At 51.3% G+C, this 18,962-nt stretch overlaps 2 protein-coding genes across 7 annotated transcripts in view; one reads left to right on the top strand and one right to left on the bottom strand.

The window, feature by feature from the left end:
* The window catches only part of NHSL2 (NHS like 2), a 312,686-nt gene that overhangs the window by 10,939 nt on the left and 282,785 nt on the right, over positions 1–18,962 (bottom strand). For 3 of the 5 annotated variants that reach the window (XM_070464547.1, XM_070464549.1, XM_070464550.1), the window contains one exon: positions 1,183–3,510. In XM_070464547.1, the coding sequence (XP_070320648.1) occupies positions 1,183–3,510 (2,328 nt within the window). Of the gene's footprint in view, positions 1–1,182; positions 3,511–4,846; positions 4,979–6,757; positions 6,954–7,261; positions 7,390–10,236; positions 10,393–18,962 lie in introns of all 5 variants that reach the window. The other 2 variants (XM_070464546.1, XM_070464548.1) reach the window with 2 other exon arrangements.
* On the top strand, positions 10,728–15,214 carry RTL5 (retrotransposon Gag like 5). Of its 2 annotated transcripts, none has more exons than XM_020871669.2 (2): positions 10,728–14,190; positions 14,646–15,214. In XM_020871669.2, the coding sequence occupies exon 1, from the start codon at positions 10,878–10,880 to the stop codon at positions 12,600–12,602; it is 1,725 nt and encodes a 574-aa protein (XP_020727328.1). In that variant the 5' UTR covers positions 10,728–10,877; the 3' UTR covers positions 12,603–14,190; positions 14,646–15,214. The 2 variants fall into 2 exon arrangements, with proteins under 2 accessions (XP_020727328.1, XP_020727329.1); XM_020871670.2 differs by having other exon boundaries at positions 10,728–14,211.

Raw genomic sequence — 18,962 nt, 5'->3', positions numbered from 1 at the left:
ATGTTAAATAAAATAGCCAGTCATCAAAAGACAAATACTATATAATTCCACTTACATGTGGTCCCTAGAGGAGTCAAATTCATAGAGACAGAAAGTAGAAGAGTGGTTGCCAGGGGCTGGGGGAGAGGATGATGGGTAGTTATTGTTGACTGGGTACTGACTTCAATTTGGCCAGATGTAGAGAGTTCTGGAGATGAATGGTGGTGATGGCTGCACAACACTATAAATGTGCTTAACACCTACTGAACTGTGCACTTAAAAATGGTTGCATGCATGCTAAGTTGCTTCAGTCATGTCTGACTGTTTGCAACCCTATGGACTATAGCCCACCAGGCTCCTCTGTCCATGGAATTCTCCAGGCAAGAATACTGGAGTGGGTTGCCATTTCCTCCTCCAGGGGATCTTCCTGACCCAGGGATTGAACCCATATCTCTTCTGTCTCCTGCATTGGCAGGCAGGTTCTTTACCACTAGTGCCACCTGGGAAGCCCTCAAAATGGTTAAGATGGTAAATTTTACCTTATGTGTATTTTACCACAGTTAAAGCAAAAAAAGACAAGAAAAAAAACCCCAAAAGGATGAGAAATATCATTTAGCTTGGTCTTATGGTTCCAGGCAGAGATAGGCTCAAACCATCCAAGAAAGTGAGCCCCCTTTCCTCTAGAAAACACTAAGAGAAGTTGCTGGCGGTAAAATATTACACTGCTTGAAGCCCGCCAGCCTGCTATGGCACTTGAACTCAGACTGGGAGGGTACTTAATCCCATGCATGAAACTAAATTTAGTGGAAGCTGGTGAAAAGTGCTGTCTAGTGAGATGGAGAGACTGTTCCTAGGGCAGGAGATGCCTGCCTGAGGAGGAAGATGGTTTCCTAAGGTCCTAGGGTGCTGAGACCTAGTTTGATTTCATTAGTTCACACTGGGGGCTCCAGGGTAAACTGTTCCACACTGTCCCATACTCCACTGATCGCTGTGGAAACCCCCCCGACCCCTGGATCAGTCCTGATCCCGAGGGCAGTGAGACCAATTTAAAGTAACTCAAACCTCAAGAGGTGTCCCCTCTTGATTTGGTCACCCTGGGATCAGGCTCATTATCTGGGGGCATTTGCTTCTGCCTCTGGCACCCCATCCTCACTCTTGTCTTTTCTGTAAGTGAAAGGAAAAGCCCATAGACATTTTACTAACCTGGAGGACTTGCTTCCCTTTCACTGTTGGACTGTGGCATTGAGGTCATCCTTGTACCAGCAGATGGCAGGTGGTCATCAGTTGGGAGACACTTGGCATCTTCCTCCAGGGTGATGATGGGGCTGAGGGGCAGTCTTGGTTCAGTCACATAGGCCTCCACTTGAGCCGTGGGTGAAGTGAGAGGCAGGTACAGCACGCTGGGCTTTTTTGGTACAGGAGGTGGAATCTTGCCTTTCTTTTTCTCAACTTCCTCTTGGCTCTGGAGGCTAATTCTTTCAGGGAGGGCTCTCCCCTTAGGGCCCTCATCCTCCATACTTCCCTGGGGAGGTTGCTGTGTTCCTGAGAAGAAAGCACCAGAGGAACTGGCAAAAGGTGTGAAAACAAGAGATGAGGGTGCTGTGGACTCCCCTGGGCTTCTGCTCTCAGGGAAGCTGGAGGACTTTGATTTCCACACCACTGTGTAGATATCTTGAGGGAGTGGCCTTATGTGCTGAATTGAGCTCTTAGGAGTCATAGCCAAGGTAGGCGAAGTTAGTGGGTACTCCTCGGGGACAGATGGTGGCTTGTGGACTAAGCTTGGAGGCCTTCGGGCCAGAGGGGGCTTCTCGGCTATGGGAGGCTTCATCTTCCTCTCTGGCAAGGTGAAGACTTCAGCTCCTGACTCCTCAGCATAGTCAGGGCTCTCGATGTCATCTTCCAGCTCAGACTTGCTGACGGACCTCAGGCGAACAGAACGTAAGTCAGACTGAGTAACCATGGGCATGATTGGCTGGTTGGGGCTAGTTTTCTGGGCCAGCTTGGCCCCAAAATTTGTATCTGAGTGATGCTGGCTCACCTTGTTTTTGCTTCGGATTGAGATACTCATCCCAGACAGATCCAGGTTGGTTGAAGAGGTCAATGGTAGGTCAAACGATAGCCGTGACTTGGACATTTTCTCCATTGGTGATGTTGGGGGTAGTGATGACTTCCTCTCAGGTACTACTGGACGCACCCGGACACTGCTGCTTGGAGGGGGCAAATGGCCCAGGGTCAAGGACATGGAGACAGTGGGTGTTGGTGTCTCTGACTGGCTGGAGTATCCACTGGAGGGTGACATCAGCCCAGTAGGCCTTCCTGGTGAGGATACCTCCCTGGCCTCCACCTCGATGGAAAGTTGGGAAGGCGTCGTGGCTCTGGAAGTGGAAGGGGAAGCAAGAGACTCTGAGCTGCCCTGAACTTGGGTGCACTCAATGACTGTGGTGCCAGTGGCAGTGCTGGAGCTGGACAAAGATTGGTAGGTGTCACCAGACTTCCAGTCAGTAAGATACCAGTGATGGGCGAATTGTGTACCTTCTGGGTCTTTGAAGGTTGGCACAGCTGGGTGACCCTGAGTATCTGGGTGGGATGAGTGATGTCCTTGGTGTTCCAAGGAGAGACAAAGGCTCCTGGGCCTCTGGTCCTTGGGTAGTACTGACCCACCTTCTGGCAAGAGGACTGGTTCATCTTTGACCAGTGAGACACTGCGAGTCGGAGGGGAAGGCTTCTTCTTGGCCTTCTTGAGTGAGATGCTCTTGGACCTCTGCCTTCTGTGATGGGCCTCCTGTTGGGCACTGAGGGAGGCAATGTTGTCAGCACTGTTACTGCCCTCAGAACTCGTACTGGCATAAGGCAGGGCACAGGCTTCACTGGCCTTCTGCTCCTCCTCATAGTCTACATCCATGGTACCTGTATCTGTGGGTACAGACAGTGACCGCTCCCGGAACCTGCTGGCCCCACCTGGGCCAGTCTCCAGCCTTGAGGTACCACTGGTCAGAAGGCCAATCTTGGAGGGTCGTTCTGATACTTGGCTTCGTTGAGTAGGATGCTGAGAGTGGCCAGCAGGCCCACTGCATCCTGCTGGGATATCACGAGTAACAAAGAGGGTAGCAGCCTCCTTAGGAACAAGAGGTGGCAGTGTATGCAGAGAGACCCAAGAATTCCCAGAGGAAGGATTTTTTCCATTTTCATTGACTTGACTGCTCTGAGTGGTGGCACTTGGAGTCACATAGGTAAAAGCATCTCCCTTCCAGGAAGCGGAGAATGTCGATTCTGTTGGTCCATTGCAAGAACCAGGAATGCTATACACCATCCCCATGCTCTCCATTCCAGGGGGTTTTGTGGCACCCCATGCTTGGAGAGGTTCTTCTGGATGACTAGAAGGATTTCTTAATACTGGTGAGGTGAGATTTGGGAACCGAGCTTCCTGACTGAGTGCAACTCTTCCATGAACACTTTCTGGAACTGAATGGCTGGGCCTGATGTCTGAGGTGGTAGAGCGGGCCACACTGCCTGCTGGGCTGTTGCTGTGACCTGGAGGAGGTAAACACAGAATGTTAGTGGTGTGGTTAGGGATCCCCCAGCAGCAGCTGTCATCAAAGAGACGGGATCACCAATTTTTTGTCAAGAAGCATTTGCCAATAGCTTGGTCAGAATTCCTTGGTTCTTCCTTTCCATAGTTGAGGATGCTGGGGGAAGTTGAGTCCTTACCCATCACCACACAGTGAGTCACAGGGTGCCCTTGAATTGTCCAGATGGCTGCCAAAGACTTTCCAGCTTTTTTAAAAAAAATATTTTTTTAATTGAAGAATGATTGCTTTACAACATTGGTTGGATTTTTGCCATACAGCAACATGAATCAGCCATAGGAGGGAGGTTCAAGACGGAGGGGACATATGTACATCTCTGACTTTCCAGCTTTGAATATGCCTTTCAGAGCTGAAGTAGCATGTGGGACAGCCATGATTTTTTCCACCCCAGGCTCAGGAAGCCACCACAGCCCTCAGCATTCACCTCTCCAGAGATGAGAGCAGAGGCTTTCAAACTGATAAAGGACAGCAGTGTGACCTTCAGTTCCAGCAGCACATTGGGAGTATGCCACAGCTGAAAAGTTCAGAGTTTGGTTGCATTCTTGGCTTTTTAGATTGTCAACAGGAGAAAATGAGGATAACTTACAATGTGAGGAAACCATTCAGATGTTGAAAACCCCCAAGGTTTTCTCATATACATAACAATTGTTACTGTTATGAGGATGACGATGAAGATGACTACTCTTATGATAATTTATAATAACAGCCACTGTTTGCTGAACACATACTATATACCAGGCACATGGTAGGAAAATTACATACAATAACTCTAATCCTCACGACCGCTCCATGGGTTGGAATCATCATCCCCATTCACAGATGAAGAAGCTGAGGCTCAAAGAGGTTAGGGAACTTGGCTAAGGCCTCACAGTTAGTAAGTGGAGAGGCCAGAATTTGTACACATTTCTCTGGTCTGCACTTTTTGGATGGCATTCATTTAATGGCAGTAATGGTTTTGTGAAGATGCTACTTTTAGTGATGATTTCCTTCTTTATCCGCCTAAAGTTGACATATATAGCTATATTCTACTTAAAATAGGAAACAATAACATAACAAATTTATTAGACTGGAGATCTCCTGTCCATTTTCAGTTGCTGCCCTTTACAAAAGGCTTTTGGTTATCCTTAATTACTATTAATATATTGCCTTTTTCAAGATGTCCAAAATCCCCCTCTCCCCCTATCACTCCTGTTCTCTGTCACAGCAATAACACTTGGGTTGCAGAAATGGTAAGAGTGAGCAAAGGAAAAGGTTTGGGGGATCAGCTATGGTGGGGTCACCTTGGTCTCGCTGGGAATAGTTAGAGAATCCAATAATGGTCCGCCTCCGCCTCAGGGTGGACTTGGGGTTCACGGCTGTCTCTGTGTTAAACAACGAGTGTCGCAAACTTGCATGTTTATCAAACTGCTGCCCTGTAGCCAAAATAAAGACACTTGGGTGCATCCTGGTTTCTGTTCACAGTATGGTAGAAACTGGCCTGAGGTAGAGAGAAGGGATGATGGCAGTAGCGATGAGAATGAATAGCATTCAGGCAGGTGACCCTTCTTCCCCATCCCTCCCCTCTTGGCCCTGGGCACCCGCAGCTCCAAAGCATGCATGCTGAATTTCAGGGGTCCACCCTGGGGTCACCTGTGAGTCTTAGGTGGCTGAGAGCTGTGGTTTTCAACCCTGGTTTTATATCAAAATAAACTGGGTGGCTTTTCAAACTCTAACAACTGTACCCCATCTCAGAACACTTAACACTCTGGGAATAGGGCCCAGGTAGAAGCATTTTCTCAGACTCCCCAGGTGATTGTTCAGATGTACAACCTGGGGTGAGAACCCCTGAAGTGGAGAGAGACAGGTTGAGACTAGATGTTGTTTGATTGCAATCTTTTCTCAGAGAATGCTTTAACTTGGGCCAATGAGTGTCTCCAAGAAATTGCCCCATCCTGGCATCCAGGAAGCAGTCAGATAACCTGCCCTCCAGCCCCCTGATCACGTTTGATCAAAGTTTGCCCTGCGTGGTAACTGAGATCTACTTTTCTCAAAGCACCAGCTCAGTCTTTGCTTCTGTGGAGTTGCTAGGGCAAGGACAGGGTGAGGGCAGTGGAGTGAAGTTTGCTGCTTCCCACCACTGTCTCTCTTTCAGCGGCTGGCTAACCAAACCCTTCCCTCTTAGTCCCATGGATACATAGGTACCCCCCTCCCCAGCAAGTGGCTCTGTGGACAAAACACAGGGCCAGCCTCACTGAGGGCAAGGTAGAAGTTCAAAAACAAAGTGCCCACCATCACTTTGTGAGCTTTTCCTCTCAGCCCTCCCACTTCTGGGTACATCTCCTGAGGCTCTGGGCTCTGTTTCCTGCCTCTGATTTCCTGAGATGACACCAGTGGCACTGGATGACCTCATATTCAGGGAGTATCACCACTTGTGGCCAGAGCTATCCTGGCCACATCTTCATCAACTTTTTCCAGCACACCACAGGCCAGTGCTGGTTCACAGGGTACCTCTGGTCCCCTTGAGTTAGGAGGTCTTTATCTCATCAAGTTGTTGGCCCTATTTCCTTCTGAAATGGTTGACCTTCCTCCTCTTCCACTTATAGCTGGTGAAGTGTGGTGAATGAATTAATAATGGGCATGGTACAGAGTTCCACATGTCCCCAGAGAAAAAGCCAGCTGAGCTGTGTACAGTATTTTTCCCATCTCAAGGTAGTACCAGGTTACTCTTTGATCTTGCACATTAGGAGGAAGCCCACCCCCACTAGGAGACTGAGTGACGACTCATAGTGCTGCAAGGCCCTTGGTCTGTGCTCTGTCTGATCTTACTATTTACCACCAGCACCCTGAACCCCACACGTCCCCTTAAACTCCTATCTGTGTGCTCCAAACCCAGCTTCTGACACCAAACATAACTCATACACTCTAAGTTTCCACAATGCTCCAAAGAGTACACAAATTCATAAAGTTTTAGAGTTTTCTGGTAAGAGAGTTTCCTTTGCCATCAAATGGTCTCAGTTAGCATGGCAGGGCCAGTAGAAAGTGAAGAAAGAGCATGCCTCCATTCCCTGGTGAGATCCACGATCTTGACAGTGCAGGGTGAGCCAGTAGCAAAGAAAGTCTTGCTCCCTCCCCCAGCACCCAGTGCATTTGGACAGGATGATCTATAGTTGGCATGGAGGGAAGCAAACAGAGGTGATGCTAAGCAACTCTACCGGAGACGTTGATGGGCACGATGTCAGAGTGTGTGGGACAAGACTGAAGCCACCGCTTCTCCTCTAGGATGGGCAGAGGAAAGGGGCTATTCCAGGCAGCTTGCTTGTCGGCTGTGGTAGGCAGGCTCAGGGAGGCCTCAGGGGCCCTCACACCCTGCATGGTAGTCTCATCCTCGCTCAGCTGCCATTTTGTGGGCTGTTGGGAAAGAAGGTGATGGGAAGGGTGTGCTTCCAACTGGAGATGGGCTGTGCCCACAGGATGGCTGTCTAGGCAGGGTGGTCAGAAGCTTCATCAGGGAGGCAGGAAAGCTTTTGGATAGGCTGCCAGGCCAGATGCCTGCTGTGCAGGGCCCACCTCAGTGGGGCCTCGGGATGGCTCTGCTGGTGAGCAGAGGTAAGTAGCAGCGCCCAGTGGGTAATGAAAGTTGTTTCAGGTCCCCCGTCAATGGGCGTGGGGCAAGCTCTGCATGCTGGCTCTCCCAGGTGGGGGAAGAGGCAACTCACCATCAGTACAAACTCCAGACGCCTGGCAGACTGGAGCCTTGGGCTGGGGGTGGGCTCAGGGGCCTCATCAGCAGAGCGGAAGGTCTGCCCCAGAAGTCTGGCCTCCGAGTACTGTTCCTCATATTCTTCTGAAAAACAGCACAGTGGATACACACTCTAGGGAGCCACGGCCAAGCGCCGGGCTGGGGAAGGACCACAAGCTGGGGGCTCCTGCTCTAGCTGCCAGGTCTGACTCGCATTGTTTCTTTAGGTTAGTTCCCAGCATCTGAGCCTCTGGATTCAGGAATGGAAAAATGCCTACTTCCTACGAGGAGAAAAGAGAGTCAATGGATTTGAGTTGTGCTGGTTCCGGGACTAAGCCTTTGTCTCCACGGCCCCCATGGTAAGTGTTCAACTCAGGGAAGAGACTCGGGATGCAGATGTCTTTGGCCACTTTTTGCTCCAAGGCCCTCTCTTTGAAGCCCTGCAGATCTTTAGGTTTTTACACAATCCTACCAGGGACATGACCTGTGTGAAGCACAAAGAAATTTGCCTTGGGAAGTTCAATGTTGAACATTCCCTTGGATGCCGAGAACTCTTACCTCAGCCTCTGAGGGCTTGGTTCCCTGCACCTTAGCCCCACTGTGGTGGAGGGCAATGTCAGTTCCAGGGGGGCTAAGGTGAAAGAGAGGGAAGGTGGAGGTAGTGGCAGAGGAGAAAGAGAAGTTGAGGGGCATTGTCAGGGAATAAGAAGGATGCAGAAGATTTGAATGGGTTTTATTTAAGTGATGGATTCAATGAATGAAGGAAGTGAGGCTAAAGAACCAACAGTGCTTGCACATTCAAACAGAGACTTGAATCATAGAAACTTGGAGTCAGGAGGGGCCTCGAAGGTTCTCTGGTCCAACATTTCATTCTGGGCTCCCATTTCCTCCTCAGCAGCCCTTCCAGGTGTTTCTTCAGCCTCCACACACACCTGCCTGCAGAGAAGGGAAGCAGCCTTCCTCCCAAGGTGGCTCATTCCATCCAAGGACAGTTGGGACTGTCAGGCATATGGAAAGTTCTTCCTTATCTTGAGGTGAAATCTACCTCCCCCTAGGTTTCCACCCACTTGTCCTCATTCTGCTCATGGTGGTAACACAGAGCTCACGGACTCTTTCTGCATGGCAGCTCCTCTCATCAGAACACAAGGTTCACGGTGTCCCTTGGAATCTTGCTTCTCTAAGCTGGCCACTGCCCTGGGAGGGAGGTGGGGGTCATGGCTGTTGTCCAATTGGGTGGCCACTCTAAAGTTTTCTCTTCTCCATAAAAGTTAGCCTTTGTTGGTAGTGAATAAATGACAGCTGGTAAGACCTCTTTTCGCTTTTAATGTTCACTCAACAAATGCCCTCTTGTGGATCCAACCCTATGCCAGGTACTCCCAGAAACCTGAGAGTTCTAAGAGATGTGATTCTTAACATTGAGAAGCCCAGTCTGGTTAGGTGGACAAAATATATACCTGGGATTAGCAGAAGAATGAGTAAATGAACAAATGAAAGGAAAATCAGTTCAGAACTATACAAGTCCTTTTGAGCTAGATGATACAAAGGGCCTTGTATGAGTGCTTAGGGAGGGAATCATGCAAAGTGCAGAACTAGTGTTAAAGGTCTTTTTGGAGTTGGCAAGCATAGAACTTGGAAGAAAGTATAAGGATTGGAGTGAGGAAGAGGGAGGAAGGGCTTCTATGCTTGGAAAAGAGCCTCGAGTGGGACAATGAGTGCCTGGAGGGTATAAGGAGTTTGTAACTAGCACTGAGGTTTTATTTGTATTTTTTTCTTGAGATTGAACTTACCTATAGTAAAGTACACAAATCTTCAGTGTGCAGTTCAGTGAATTCTGATATATGCATGCCCCTTGTAATCTCCATCCAGATATGTGCAGCACCCTAAGAGTTTCTCTCATAGCATTGAGTTTTAATCCTCTTGCCACTTACATTGGATAAATCCCACTGGTCAATGTGTATGTTTTTCATGTTGTAAGATCTATCAGGGACCACGTTGTTTTTCTCTTTTAGGTTAATTTTAACATTGTGTCTAGATCAGCCTGTGTTCCAAAGGACACCAATCAGGAGTTGATGTTGCATTTTATCAGTAACATTTTATCCACCTGCCAGATACTGTTGCCAGTTGGTTTAGGAACACCCTATTTTTAATTCTCACAAAATTCTGCCATGTGGGAAACTGGAATCCCGGTTTTGAAGATGACTGACTAACCTGAAGCTCAGAGAGGTTGGGTAATATGCATAATGCCACACAGCTAGTTAGGTGGGGGATTCAACTCAGATTCTGGCTCTGTCTGATTTCAAAGTATGGGTTTTCTCACTCCACCTGGTGCACACAGTGCACACAGTCTGACTGGGCTGTTTCTCTGGTTGTGTGGACCTAGCTTTGTGTACAAGGTGCTCATCCGTATACCTCAAAGACACTGAGTTGGGAATTAGGAATGAGATGAAGTCTGAGTGCTGTGTATTGGGCTTAATTGGTGAGGCAGGAGTGACCCAGGAGACACATGAACAAGGTTATTTCAAAAGCAGAGAGTGTGAAGCCCAGAGAGGGAGACCCTGTTGATGCCTCCTTTGTGTTTGGGTGCCAGAATTCCAAAAGCTTGGGTGATGTGGCAAGAGAAGACCTGAGGGTATGTGGACCCACATTTTCAGAGTCTCTCATCTGGTGCTCTTTGTAAATGACTTGACTCATGGCTCTGTCCCTTTTACCCCAGAGAGAAGTGAACTGAAAAAAAGGAAGGGGGGAGCAAGGGGTGTAAACAGCCTTAAAATTAGAGTCTTTTGGAGTCAGTAGTTTGGAAGGTGAAAGATGGCAAGTGTGTCTTTTGTTTTTCAATAGGTTTTCTACTATTCTCTCTTTTTCTCTCGCGGGTCCCTGTCCTTTCTTCGTCGCCTCCCTCTAGCTGCTGCTGGGCCCGTGGCCTCTGGCCGCAGCCCCCCTCCCTCTCAGTACCTTGCAACAGGCTCTGGAGATTGAGCTGCGCCTCGCGAAGCAGCTCCTCTACACTCGGGGGCCTGCCCGAGGAGAGGAACACGTTCACTGGCTGTCGCCATGACGACCTCGAGTGGGCAGTCGCTGTCGCATTTTCCCGACCCGAGTTAGCTGCAGCTAGGGAAGGAGAGAGGCAGTGAGAGGCGCCGCCAAGCGGGGGGGCGGGGGGACTTGAGGGGGGCGGCACGCAGCGGCCAGTGGGCTCCCGCGGTTCCCTAAGACCCGCCCCTGCCGGGGGTGGGGGGTGGTGGCGCGGGCCGCGCTTAAAAGGCGGGGACGCGCCAGCCGCAAGATTTTTCCTCGACAGATCGTGCCGCAGTCACTTCCCTACCTCACCGCCAGCCTCCGCCCGCCCGATTGCCGCCTCGCTGCCTCGCCGCCCGCCTCCTCCGCCCGGCGCCTCCCGGCTCCCGCCGCCGCCCGCCCTTTGCGATCCTCGGGACGAGGTAACGCGCCCCGGGCGGAGCCGCCAGGCCCTCCGAGCTCGCTCCAGTGGGTGTGGCTCGGCCCCCCGCGCGCCCCGCCGCGGCCCCCGGCTCCTCTCACGGCCGTATCTCCCCATCCCACCCCTGCCTACAGCCCCAGGGCCCCGGCTAGTCCTGATGTCCGAGGCGGCCGGGAATCTCAATAGTCTCCGCATGGCGAACGTGGCCCTGCGAGAAGAATTAAATGCCCTTCGCGGGGAGAATGCCAATCTGGGCCTTCAGCTCGGCAGAGCCCTGGCCGAGGTCAATTCCTTGAGGGGCAATGTCTCGAGCTACATGCGCTGGCCGGTCCCCGGGGTGCCCGCCCTTTCTGAGGAGAACTTTGAGTTCCCGCTCAGTGAGATCGACGCTGCTCCCGAGGGAGAACTGCCCTTCATGTGCTGGCCTCCCCCGCGCACCGAGCCCGAGTATGCCCCGGACGAACTGTTGATTAGCGTGATCCAGGATTGCGGCACCTCCGGCGCACCCACCGACCCACCCCCGATGCCCAGTCCACCCCCGCCGGCGCTGCCCCCGCCCCCGGCCAAGGAGCTGCCCCCGCAGCCTCTTCTGCCGCCGCTGGAGCGGCCTGAGATAGAGCCCTTCTCGGGCGACCCAGTCTACCTGGCTGAATTCTTGATGCAGCTAGAGACTTTCATAGCCGACCATGAGGATCATTTCCCCGGGGGAGCTGAGCGGGTGGCCTTTGTGATCTCCTTTTTCGCTGGTGAAGCCAAGGACTGGGCCGTCTCAGTCACCCAGGAAGGAAGCCCCCTGCATGCAAACTTTCCGCGCTTCCTGGATGAAATCCGTAAGCAATTCTGTGGCCCCATTCCCCCAAGCGTGGCAAAAAAAGCCATCCGCAAGCTCAAGCAGGGAGACTGTACCCTGGGCAGCTATGCAGATGCTTTTCAGTTCCTGGCTCAATTCTTGTCTTGGGATGACTGCCGCCTTCAAAACCAGTTCCTCAAAGGCTTATCAGAGTTTTTCCGCAAGGAGCTCTTATGGTCAACTGAAATGGCCGACCTGGACGAGCTGATTCTTGAGTGTGTGGAGATAGAAAGAAAAGTGCGTGTCCCCAAGCCAATGCCACTCCCTGGGGTTCGCAATATCTTCTTCCCTTTTGCAGCAGACCGTAATCTCGAAGGTGAAGAGGGAGAAGAGTGCCACAGTGGGGATGAAGATGAAGAGGCACGCAGGCGCAGGATTCTCAACAAGGACCAGCGGAGGCGCGTGAGAGCAATCCAGCAAGAGACCAGGGGGGAGGAGGAGGAGAAGAGGAGGAAGAGGGAGGAAGAGATGAGGAAGGAGCTGAAACAGAAAGGGGAGGAGGACGGGGAGGAGGAGGAGGAAGAAGAGGAGGCGGAAGAAGAGGAGGAGAAAGAAGAGGAGGAAGAGGAGGGGATGAGGAAGAAGAGGAAGAAGGAAGAGGAAGATCAGAGTAAGGACAAGAAAGAAGAGGAACATGAGGGTGGCCGTCAGGAACCAGAGCAGGAGCCCGAGCAAGAGGCCGAGCAGGAGCAGGAGACAGAGGATGAGACCCAAGATGATGACCTGGATGAGCTGATGGAGATGGAGCCCACCTATGCCAACGCTTCATCCCAGACTTCTGGCTACTATCATGAAAACTTCCTAGATGTGTCGCCTCCCATCATACAGCCCAGCAGACGGAGGAACCAGAATCGACTCCCACTTCTGGAGGGCCTTCCAGGTACCAATTCACCATTCTACAGTTCACCGCCGCTGATTCGCCGCGCAGGTCGCCTGGGGCAACGCCAAATCCGACGCCGTCCCCCAGTGCTATTTCGCCTCACTCCGAGGCAGGGGGGCCACCGGGCTGCACGGGGCCGTATTCGCGTGTGAGAGCTGGAGTGAGCTGCCCCCTCCCCCACAACACACCCTTCCACTGTGTTCCCTGCCCCTGCTTTCGCTGCCACACCTGCCTCATTCACTGACCAGTACTTAAGGGAGTTCCAGACCTGCAGAACCTGAAGAAGACCTGGAGGACTCCAGACCATCCTGTGACCGTGACTGGGGAGTGACACTCGGGAAAGGAGGGCGCAGTGATAGCTGTCCTCTCAGTGTGCACTCTGCTCATACCTCCCAGGATCTAGAGAGCAGGTTTCTGGGCCTTTCCCATAAATGAACTGGTCACCCTCTTGTATTTCCCCTCTAGTTGTTCCAAGCCCTCACCTTTCCTGTGTTAATTCACACTGTGTTCTATGGTTTAATCCTCTGGCTGGCTAACCTGAACTTCACCCAATGGCTCACTGCTCTGCCCGGGACAGGCTCCACTGAACTTCTAAAACCACTGAAGTCACTTACTAGGTATAAACGGTGGACAGCAGGATGCTACCAAGAAACGTGCCTGGAAGCCTACACTTGCTTCAGGTCACCCCTCCAGTAGGAGGGCCCTGAAGAGTCCCCTCCAATTAGCCCAGTGAGAGAATGCAAAGCCACATGTCCAATGGATCACCCAGCTGAGACCTGTCTTCAACTGACTGAGCAAGCTGGTCCCATGTTCCCACAGAGCATGGGCTTAGGGCCTCAGAGCTCGCCAGATCTGGGACCCTTTCCTCTTACTTCACTTCTCTCCTGGGCATCCCTAGTGGACACAGCCCAATATTCCATGCCCTACTCCTTTCCTTGACATTGCCTAAAGGGTAGGCAGTTAAGTCGGGGAGGAGGAGCTGGAGAAAGCAGCAACAACTCAATTTGCCCTTGTAAGGAGTGACTCTTTCCTTAGGGATGGTCTCCCCTGGCCAGGCCTTGGACTGCAGTCTCCAGCCATAGGTCTTGGCAGAAGATTTGCTATCCTTGGGGTTCCAGAGGTGGCTTAATTGGCCTTTCCTTCCCAGAATGCCAGAGAGAGAGGTCCAAAGCCTGCTCTTCAACTCCAACGTGAAGGACTCCTTAGTTCTGAGAGGAGAGAGGAAGGTTCTCTCTACAGAGACTGTGCCTCCTGCAGCTTTGCAACCGGGATGACCTCATGTCTCTCACATGAGGGGCAAGCCATAGTCTGATGCTGGGCATTGAGCAGATGGTGAGGTTTAAGAGGTTGACTGCCTCCTAGTAATTCCTGGGGCTTCTGGGTCCTAACCTAGGGGCCTTCACAGAGACCTGCTGCTGGCTTTGGGTCCAGAAGACATGGTTCTGCAGTGAAAAGTACATACTATGTTACTCTGGCCACAGAATGACAGCCAGACCCACTGATGGCTTGAACTGCCCTCCATACTGGGCTTCCTGCACAGGGCCTGGTAGCTGGGCAAGTGCAGCCAAAGTATCTGTGGCCAGAGGGAAGAAAACATAGTAAATTAAACCTCTGTTCCTCACTGAAGTCTGACAGATAACCTCAGCCCAGCCTTAGGATTTTGAGCTCAGAGGCAAGAAAAAGAAGCAGGAGGAAGAGGAGTCACAGAGAAACCCAGTCCTCCGACTGGTTTCCGGTGAGGTCTGTATTCATCAGTGGGAGGTAAGAAGTACTTCTGTTGCTCACACATTTCTCAGCCTGGGGATTGGTGGAGGCAGGTTCCTATAACCTGTTGCTATCTTTTAAAAAGGCTACTCCCTCCTCCAAAGAGAAAAGTAATACATAATCATTATAGAAAATTTGGCAAATAGAGAAGATGATGGGGATCCAAAAGCCACATTCAGAATCCCATCACACAGATAAGCCACACTCTTAACACTTTGCTGCCTTTCTTTCTAGTGTGTTCTTGCCATGTCTTTTCAAAGCTGAGATCTGCGAGCTCTTGATCAGCAGGATTTAAAATGGCTGCCACCTATGCAATCACGCAGACTGAATAACTTATTTGAGTTTTCTCCTAATGTGTTGGACTGGTTTCCCCCATCCCTACCAGTTCAAAAGTAAATAACCTTGTAAAGAAAATTTTGTCTGTTTTTCAGCTATTTTCTCAGGAGAGAGTTCCAGAAGGAGGCCTGCCATTCTTCAAGGCTGTGGACTCTGTTTGCTGATGGCCAACATGCTTTTCCTGCTGTCCATGTCCCTGTCAGAGAAGTCCAAAGGACAGGAGCCTTGCACCCACACTTACAGGGACCCCTCATCACAGGCCCTGCCTGTTCCCATGGTGCTTTTCATCCTGAGCCCATGTAGCCTCCACTGGGAAAGAGCAGATGAGTAGTGAGCTGGTTTGTGGCCCTCTGGTGGCAAGGGGGCTTGGGCTCCCCTTTGACCCTCTTCCCCTCCTTTCCCAGATCTTCAATGTTGTGATCTAACAGCCACAAGAGCTGTAAGAGGAACTATGGGCTTTGGGCTATTTCTTGGGTTTAAAGAGGGGTGGGTGGGGGTGGGGGTATGCATGCAGGGGTATGAGGGCAGCCCAGGGATTCCCAGAGACCCGGGGAGAAATTGTTTGAAACCAGTGTGTTATTGTTGTATTACTGTGTTGTGAAGATGAGAAATTGTTCTGTATGCTAAAGCTTTCTCCTCAATAAAAGGATAAAGGGTGTGTAAAGACTGTGTTTCTCTGGGTTATTGAGCAAGCACAGAAGACCACCTAGGAGGCATTAGGTACTTCTCAGACACTTTGCCTGGATCAACCCTAGCCTGAAGTTCACCTTGAAGTCCTTCAAACTAAGGGCTCCAGCCTACTGAATCTGTGAATGGCAGAAGCTGTCAGGAGGGAAGTGGAGGGACTAGGCATCTTAAAAAACAGCGTTAGTTCTCCACTAATATAAGGATATGAGTGACCAGCCTTACCATCCTGTAACACTGCAGTCCCCCTGGCCTCCAAACACAACACACAGCGCAACACGACTCTGGAGGGAGGGAGAGGGGAAAGAGGGAAGGCCCTTCCACTTTTTGGCACTAGATGGAGCTATGGGACATAAATGAGAAAGCTGGTGAAGATTTTTAAATACACTCTCAGAGCAAGTCCACGCAGACACTGTCCAGCAAGAATTCACTGCTCCTCACAGACTGTGGGGTCAGAAGAAACTGAATCCCATTCTGAGATTTGCTCAAGTTTCCCAGCCATGAGCTGAATTTTTCTCACCTGGGACAGTGGGTGAGAATGCTTCTGGAGTCCCTAGCAGTGGCTCTGCCAGGCACTTCACACCCATTAGCTCATTCATCTCACTCTCCTCTTACAGACGAGGAAACTGAGGCTTAGAGAGGAGAAAGCCTGGCCCAAGGTTTACAGCTACTAAGTGGCGCTATCATAGCACCACAGTTGCCCATTCCTCAGCTCTAGGGATGCTTCACCCCTCTCCGCCTCCCTCCACTGGCCCTCCAACAGGGTCTATCCTGTCCTGCCCACCACCGTACAGACATGCTGTGAGAAACAAAGCCCGGCATCAGATGTGCGCTTGCTTTGCCTCTTTATGGGGAAGGAACAAAGGGAGGGAGGGAGAAAAGAGGGAGGAAACTAGCTTGTTTCTGACCGTGTGCCAGGCACCTTGACCACATTTCATTCCCACACTCAGTGAAGAAGGTAATGGCGTCTTCTTATAGAACTGAGGGACCTGAATTTCAGAAATACTAGGTTGCATGGTGGACTTGGGTCTTTGTGACTCCCAGATCTATACTCTCTCAACTCTGATACTCCAAGCCTTTTCCCAAGAAAGCCCCCTGTCACGCTCAAGCCTCAACCTGACCGGATTCTGGGTCTTTGCCAAAGCAACCAGGTGCCTGATCTCTGGAAACTCCAGAACCAGCCAGCTCCGTCCTTCAAGGAAGGGCCTGAAGAGCAAGGCAGGCCAGTGGCAGGGCTGAGTTTATGAAGATGAGTATGCATGAGTGTGTGGCTGACAACTGCCCCTTTGGGGGAGGGACAAGGCTGTGGGGCCATGAGCAGCATCAGTGAGTACTGGAGCTCCCTTTTCTGCTTCCGGGGATCAGATAAAGTCTCCAGCACCCAATGGAGTTTCTCATGCCATTTCAGGGAGAGCTAGGTGATCTCAGATTGCATTTGTGATGGCCTGTCAAAGGAGGTGGGGGCAAGTAAGAGCAGGCTCAGCCTTGCCAACCCTTGCAGTGGGGAGCCCTGTGAGTACAGGAAAAAGAGCCCCGTATTCCAGTCTGGTCACACCACTGATTGGATTTGGGACCCTGTGTGACTCCCAATCCTGCTTAGGACATAGCTTCCTCATCCATATAGTCCCCTGGGCCCAGCACACAGCTATCCAGCACAGGTATTAGCATTTCGGGATCCACACAGTAGGACCACAACCCTAGTTTAGTACATAAACAAAGAAGTGAGTGAATACATGGGCTGCTGGATGGAGACCTAGAGGTAGGCTGCCAAGGGCATTAGCAAATGGCATTAAGTTAGAGGACTAGAGGACCCCCTCCAAAATGGAATCAGGAGCCACCCCCTCCCAATCTAACTTAGAAGGATGTGCTTAAATGACCTTTACTAGGTGCCCCTGTGAGATCTTGCAGTTAAGTTCACAAAACCATCTGCAGAAGCCTGAGTGGGGAAGATGTGGATGAGAAGAAAGGTGTGAAAAAAAATCTGAAAGTTGATGGGGGCCTGAGGTGGTGATGGCTCAGGATGAATCAGCAGAGTGCCATGGGTGCCAGAAATGCTAATACCTTTCAGGGCTGCTGCAACAGAGTGCATGCAGGACTCATGAGATGGCAGGCCCTACCTGGGATCCTGGCTGCCCAATGAAAGTGACCAGGTTGTATCTCACAGAAGTCCATTTGCATGCCCCAAACAAGGAAATAAAACAAAAGCCCAGAAGAGGTAGCTTAAGGTCACTTGCTCCAACTGCAGAGTTCAACTGTAAGGTCTAGCAATTAGACATCCAGAACTCTTAGCCTCCACCCTCCACTCACACCCACACTGGTGGAATCAGAATCTCCAGGAATTTTTATTTCTAAAAAGCTCCCTAGGCAATTCTAATGACTAGCCCAGCCCAGTGCAGAAAAGAGCCTTGGGGACCAACCAGCTCAGGTGACATTTAATGGCCAGTTTGGTTCTGAGCCTTCCCACAGAGCTCCCCAGAGCAGGAGCCAGCCTGGAGATCCTGCACTAGCATGTAGTATGGGATCAAGAAATATTTGTGCAGTGATCCCCCAGCATGTAGCATGGCCTAGTGTGAGCTTCCCCCTCCAGGACACTTGCTCAGATTGCACTTCCTGAGAGAGGTGTGCCATAAGATGGGCCTAGCCTTGAGAAACCAGGTCCACCAGAGCCTAGGCTGCCAGAACTGACTTCCCTGGGGCCTTGGCCCCGCCCAGGCCGCCCAGGCCGCCCAGGGGATGGAGAAAGGCATTAACAAGGCAAGAGATTATCTCTAAATGGGAGTAGGGGCTCCACCTCCGGCTAGCACTTCCTGCTTCCTGCCTAGACTAGGGAAAGCTCCACAGATCACTTCTCCCCAGGGACTCCACAGACAGAAACACAAAGCCCAGGGTTCTTCGTTGCCCTGGTAACAGTGGGACCTACTTGGAAGAAAACAGTCTCTGAAAGGCCTAGGAGGGTGGATATTTCCTTTGACTGAGGGCAGGCTCTGACCTGCTCTTCGAGGCCCCTCTCTCCTTCCTGCCTGCCACGCAGAGGGGTAGAGCTGGGACCCCTCACCTCAGTTACTCTCCTAGGAGGGCAGGGCCAGAAAATAGGGCCCTGGCTGTTTATCCTGCGCTTGGAGGTGTTAGCCTGTGAATTCATGGCGATTGTCTTCTGGCCTGAAGAAGACTTTCCAAACACAATGAAACTTGAGGAGGGCAAGTGCCCCCAGCAATTGTGGTCCTGGTCCCACCTCCTCCTCACCACTCAGAGCAGAGGCAGAGCCAGAGGGAATGTCAGAAGTTCCAGACTCCTCCCCTCCCAGTTTAGCCCCGCCTCATCTCTCCGTCGACTACTTAAGTAGCCTCCTTGTTGGTCTTGTTTGTTGTTGTTTAGTTGCTCTGTCGTGTCCGACTCTTTTACAACTCCATGGACAATAGCTCACCAGGCTCCTCTGTCCATGGGATTCTCCAGGCAAGAATACTGCAGTGGGTTGCCGTTTCCTTCTCCAGAGGATATTCCCGACCCAGGGATCGAACCTGAGTCTCTTTTGTCTCCTGCATTGGCAGGCAGGTTCTTTATAGTAGCGCCACCTGTTGGTCTAACCAGCCTCTAGTCTCTACCCCTTCTAATCAATCCACCTTCTGCAGCTTGGTTGTGGGGTTGGGTGGGCATGGTTCTTTGAACAGGCAAATCTGGTCCTGTTGCTGCTATATAAAAACCCTTCAACGGCTCTCCTTCCTCTATT

This window comes from Odocoileus virginianus, unplaced genomic scaffold, assembly GCF_023699985.2.
Source record: "Odocoileus virginianus isolate 20LAN1187 ecotype Illinois unplaced genomic scaffold, Ovbor_1.2 Unplaced_Contig_28, whole genome shotgun sequence".
Classification (NCBI taxonomy): Eukaryota; Metazoa; Chordata; class Mammalia; order Artiodactyla; family Cervidae; genus Odocoileus; species Odocoileus virginianus.
Note: the sequence above shows the minus strand (reverse complement) of the source record. Positions and strands in the feature narration are given on the sequence as shown.

Excerpts from the sequence above, each read along its gene's own strand:
- RTL5 (XM_020871669.2), top strand. The coding sequence starts at position 10,878 with ATGTCCGAGGCGGCCGGGAATCTCAATAGTCTCCGCATGGCGAACGTG.